Genomic DNA, 6,000 nt, shown 5'->3' with positions numbered 1-6,000 from the left:
AAGAAGGAAAGGAAGAATGCTCATTCGAAACAAGGAAGAATAGATGTCCATTTCTTTTTTCTTGCAAATGACGTTGAGTTTTGAAAGCTCTGCTGAAATCTTCCTGCCTCTAGTCTGCAATAGTATGAAGCTTCTATTTTCACAGCCAACAATATATCCTCCTCATGATAAATGACTCAAGCTTCTGAAATGTCCATAAAGAAGTCTGACCCTTTGGCTTTTGCACTGCCCAAGGTTATTTCGGTGGGGTGGGCACATGCGTGGAAGGGTGGGCGCATGCATAGAAGGGTGGGCGTGCGCATGGCGGTGTGGACCCATGCGTGGAGGGGTGTGGCAGCGCGTAAGATGATCCACTTCCAATCACCCATGGAGCAAGGCGAAGTAGAAATTCGTGCGTAGAAGCTTACACGATAAGCAAAGAACAAAACACAGCAATTTGTAATGATTCTATTTATTAATACATGTATCACAAATGTTCACAATATCAATGCATTCTTGTTGGCATGCTAGACAGAGGCATTGTTTAAGATCTTCTAAAAATATTTTGACTTTAGTTCCCCCTTCACACTCATTTTTAAACTGATTTGCTGAGGTCCTCGATGTCCGGAATGTTGATGCAAATAAAAAAATACAGAAAGAAGTAAAAGAACACAAGAGCAATTAATTGGGGAAGAACAGAAGTGATACTATTTCCTTCACAGGAGGCGACAATACAGCTTGGTAAAAGGATTATATAGGTTTCATCCAAAAGTCATGGGGGTCACTAAACCGTCCACATGTGCCCAGGCATGTAACAATAATGAGTCAGGAGGCCACCTAACGCTCAACTGTGTCCTTATGCATGATGCAGGCTTTTTTCTCCTCACGGATGGTTACTGATGTCTCTCTACATATCCTAGGCAGCCTGAAGAAGGTAGGAACAGAGTCTTAGTAAAGGGAAAACCAAACCAAAAGGAGATTAAGCCAAAAGAACAGAGCGCTATCAGCCTATCTACATCAAGGGGTATGGGGTTTATCACTCATGATGAAGGGTGAGCGGGAACCTTCCACACTCCATGCAGGGCCCGGCGGGGCCAGGGGTGGTGTGATAACCAGTCACCTACAATGAGCTACAGTCGGACCAAGTACAGATGGAGGAGCTGGCACGCAGGGGGCCTCAGGTAGGGTCCACTAGGACTGGATGCAGGGAACCTGGCTACACTCTGGCACGACGGGGCTTCACAAAATGGAAAGCTACACGGGATGCGGTCTGGAAGGCGGAGTGGAGACCGCGTGGGCAGGTCACTGGGGCACTGGCTGGGGGATTAGGGAGTGCGGGGTGGGTGTGTTAGGTGCTGTGCTCTAACATCCTCTGGAAGTCTTTCGGAGAGTGCTGTGGTTCGTTTTTAAGAGAGGTCTCTCTCATTCCATCATGCTTGAAAGACTGCGGGAGAAACGAAAACATGTGAGTGACTTAACAGGGACTTAAAAGAAGGGAATAAGCTACAGGGAGCATTCAGACGTCTCATACCCCGCCCCCCTCTCCCGCCCCCGAGCCACAGAAACGAGGTTTCAGCGCATGTGCAGATGGCGCCAAGCTCAAGTAGCTAAGTGGCTGGGCGGTACCCTTGTCCCTTTGCAGGGCAGCGTGTGCCCCAGAGGGAAAACCCTGAAATTAAACACTTCCGCATGCACTCACCTTCTCCTTACACCATCTCATACTGGTTGGCCGTGATGAACCGGGACAGACAGCAGGCCAGCAGCATGCCAATCAGCTGTTGCCAGGAGAGAAAGGAAGACCACAGTCTCAAGTCCCTGAACTGCACACTTCTTTGACCCCCCAGATGTCATTTTTAACAACCAAGTGCTTTTGTGTGTGAATAAGGAAAAGGGCACTAACGAAAAAGATCAAACGTGATTTCACTGGTGAGATCCAGGACTTAGAGAGTCTGACCACTAGGGCAGGACAACTGGAGTTTCCAGAACTGGCCATAAGGTTCCAGTCTAACATGCTCTGGCTGTTTAAAAACAACTTTTGACACATAAGCAGTATGACGATTGGTTCATATGTAAAGAGAGTAGGGGAAAAAAATGGAAGGACCACAGAATCAGCAAGGTATGCCCAAAAAGGCCAAACACACCCATTCAGAAGATATTTCAACACGGTGTGATCCCTCAGGCATTCATGGCCGACAGGATCATCACTCTTTCCTTGAGGCAACGAGACGCTATTCTTGACTGAGTTTGCCAGTTGAGGTAAGAAAGCCATGGCTTGAGAGCTGTAGGTGTTGGATTAGGGGAAAAGGGACATCAAGGCTTAAACTTCTCTTTGTCTCTAACCATGTAGATATTTTTGGCCTACATCTTGGTTTCCACTCAGACATGCGGACTCTGATGCTCTGGGGGGCTGGTGCCCAATGCTGGTGCGTCAACAAGCCTTCCAGGTGAGAGAAGCAATTCATCCAGGCCACATGGTCGCCCTTATTTTACAGGTGGGACACATGCAGCCACAGCAGGTCCCACTGTGGCTCAGGGCAACCCCTGAAACACGGCTACCTCTCTTGCTGAAATTCCAGATTCTTATCTTCATTTTTAAAAGTAAAACTATAAAAACCATAAGTTCCATCAGGTGAGGAAAAATCACCACCTTATTGGATTTACCCTATCTCTTACCAAGGCTTGGGCCACCATCATTTTTGTGCAATAAAACATATAGTATCCTGCCCAAACCAGCAAATCACCACAGGAACCATGGCTGTAACCTCCAGAATTCTGGGCCACATGACACAAATTAACTCCCACCCAATGACTGTAAGGACTTTGAACCTTATAGTTTCTCCCTTTTTATTAGAACTGCTACTTTCTGGGGCCAACGTACACCAGAACACACTTGATACTTTTTAAGAGGGGAGGGGTGGGGAAGGAGAGAAAGTGCAGGTGGGGAGGGGTAAAGGGAGAGGGAGAGAGAGAATCTCAAGCAGGCTCCACACCCAGCACAGAGCCCCACTTGGGGGTTAATCTCATGACCCTGAGATCATGACCAAAGCCGAAACCGAGTCACATGCTTAACCACGCTTAACACGCTTAACCAACTCAGCCACCCAGGCGCCCCTAACACACTTGATTCTCCTAAAAATCAGATTTGGGCCAAAAAAACAAGCATGAGAGGTACAGCATTTTCAAGTGTATTAAGCTATTTAACCCTCACCATATCGCCGTATAATATTATCATCCCAACCTTCCAGATAAGAAAACGGGCTCAGGGGACGTTAAACAATTTTCCCCCAAACCAACTGGTAGCTCACATAGAGCTTAAGGTTCCACCCTCTTTCCCACCAGAGGACAGCCCCTTCGCTTGCAACCCACTCCTATAGCTCAGCCTAGACCTTGCCCTTTCCAGAATCCCTCCTCGGTTTCACGCTATGAGGGCTCCCTCCTGCCTTGCCCTGCAAACTCTGGACAGAGGGGTTTCGGTGGGCATCTCTTTATTTGATTTCAAGTTCCTAAACTCTTTTTCGTTGTAAAGGTGATCCGTTTCGTGTTTTCCTGTTGAGCTCATGTGTGCCGGAAGCACTTCGGAGAGTTAGCACGCCACTAAGTGGCTGGCAGTGCTCCCGTAATTCAGTGCTTTCCGATGCTCCTGGCCTCCATGGCGATGCTTGAGCCACACAGCCAGAAGACTCCTTAGGATGCTTACCTATGTCTTGTATCTAAAATCTCTGCTCTCAGGGAAGGATTGCATGTGCCTCCACCTCCCCCCCTCCAAACAGGAATAGCATCATTCTTAAGCACTGGACATACTTTGTCACAGAAACAAGAACTTCTAAAAATATGGCTACAAATGAAAGCGACTTGGTTTTAAACTTACTGTATTTTACCCTGAAACTAATAATATAGTATGTGTTAACTAAATTGAATGAAAATAAAAAATTTTTTAAAAAGATGTTTTTCAAAAAAACAAAAAACCAAACCAGACCAAACCAAACCAAAACAAAAACCTTACTGTGTTTTCTATTTCTCGGGCAAGAACATACCTTCTGTTTGCCCACAGAAGAAGATAGATTTTTTAAAGTTATTTTTTAATATCTACTAAGAAATTTGTTTTCCTAAAAAAAAAAAAAAAAAAAAGCATACTGAACTGAGGATCATAGAAGCTATTTGAAAACAATATTTTGCACACACTGGCTTTTATTTTATTTAATTCTAGTGTAATAAAAACTAGGATTTGGGGTGTAGTAGGCATTTTGGATTCTTCACAGGGCTGTGGATTTCAAATTTGCTCTCATGTTTTTACCATATTTGAGAGAAACTTCGCCCTCCCACCTCCATAAGTACCAAGTTAATGGAAAGTCAGGAGCTGGGGGAGGGTCCCATACTTCATAGCAGCTGTTACCGGGTGATTTCAGGGTACGTGATGGGAAGCTGTTTAGCCAAAGTCAGGGCCTCTGCCTCAGTGTGAGTCAGGACAAACACCTGCGTGACACTAGACCCAGTTCCTCTGTAGCCAGAAAAGCCCAGCCTTATTTTGACAAAACCTTGTTTCACGCTAACTGTATGGGAAAAGCCCCTCAAAGAGTAGAGGTACACTGTGTGCCCCGAGAAGTGTCTTGCTGGTGTGTAGCAAGGCTGCAGGAAGTAGGCACTGGGCCAGACTTCTGCTTTAAGCCCCGGATAGAAAGAGGAAAAGGCTGGTCTCTCACGCTGGAACCCCTCAGGACGGAGACCCCAGAGCTACCCCTTGCCATTCCTGTGGCCGGTGAAAGGCCTGCTGTCTGACGGCCTCCAGAGTTTTAGATCAGATTATTTATACTTGGTTGACAAAGACTTTATAATTCATCTTCATCTAGTTTTTTTGAGGTTACATTTTATTTTTACCACTCTCTGCCTTGTTAGTACTATATTCTGCTTCCTTTTGCGTCATGGGGACCTCTAGGACATTTTGCCACTTCAAGAACTGAGAAGCCAGAGAGGCGGAGAGAGAAGAAAGGGCCTCTACTTAACAGAAGGCTGACTCCAGACTTCGTAAAGGCCCTCCCACAGAGACAGCCTGTGAGGTCTGAACGCCGTGAAGCTCGAGCGACATGGGTTGCCTCACAGGGCCTCTGCAAGTCACTAGGGACCCGGCAGATGCCAAGAGGTGGGAGAGAGGAGCGCGAGAGAGGTGGGGCCCAGGTCAGCAAAGACTAGAGACGTAAGGGGACGATGGGCCGAGGGCATTGCCCCTGCCATCACCATGGGAGGCAAAGGTGGCCCAATTCCTGATTCCTGTCCACAGAGAGGACAGCAAAGTTGTAAAGGCCACTTTCTGAACAAGCACGTGACAAGCAATAGGTCAAAAGCTTAGATCCTTGTAATGCCGGGGGGTGGGGGGTAGTGTGCGGATGACCGAGGTGGGGGTTCCATGTCATGGGCATGCACCAAGGAATCTGGTTTGACATAAAACTGTATAAATGCTATTCGGGACCATCTCGGGCTCTGAAGATAGAAGGGAAATAAGTAAAGATCCCTGTTAGCCTTCTTTGGCCACATCTCATCAAGTCTGTGAACAGCTTCGTCCAGACCTCTACATGGAAAAGGTCAACAAGTTCCAGAAGAGAATTCCTCACTCATAATGAATCATCCTAGCAGCCTGTGGGACCTGGGGGAGGCCCCGAAGGGGTGCGGGTCAGGGGATGGATGGATAGGAGGAGGATCTGTATTTTTTGATGAGTACCTTTTTCCTTTCAATTTCACAGACTCCCCCCTTTTGTTATAAAAGCACAGAACAAGTTCCCTTTAGGTGCTTCCTGAGACAAGAACAAGGGTGATCTCTGGTGCCAAAGTTTAATAGAGCCGGCCGGGTGGAGAGGTCCGAATTGTAAGCTTGGATCTTGAGCCCAGACTCAAGCAAGCCACTCAACCGTCCACTTCTGGAAAATAGCTCTACTGTCCCCATTCAGGATTATTCTGTGATGTGGAGGATTAATCCAGCCTAACATGTTCCACATCCAGCAAGGCCGTGTGTCTGTCTACACTGGATGT

General features: G+C 47.0%; 1 protein-coding gene across 1 annotated transcript in view; it reads right to left on the bottom strand.

Moving 5' to 3' along the window:
• Positions 1-435: 435 nt before the first annotated feature.
• Positions 436-6,000, bottom strand: part of LOC111150426 (tetraspanin 7) — a 120,882-nt gene continuing 115,317 nt past the window's right edge. Inside the window, exons 7-8 of the mRNA XM_022507880.1 lie at positions 1,679-1,754; positions 436-1,423 (exon numbers count right to left, since the gene is read on the bottom strand). Coding sequence (XP_022363588.1) covers positions 1,686-1,754 — 69 coding nt within the window. The 3' untranslated portion in view covers positions 436-1,423; positions 1,679-1,685. The remainder of the gene's footprint in view (positions 1,424-1,678; positions 1,755-6,000) is intronic.

This window comes from Enhydra lutris, unplaced genomic scaffold (assembly GCF_002288905.1).
Source record: "Enhydra lutris kenyoni isolate GAN:26980312 unplaced genomic scaffold, ASM228890v2 scaffoldscaffold23, whole genome shotgun sequence".
NCBI lineage: Eukaryota > Metazoa > Chordata > Mammalia > Carnivora > Mustelidae > Enhydra > Enhydra lutris.
Note: the sequence above shows the minus strand (reverse complement) of the source record. Positions and strands in the feature narration are given on the sequence as shown.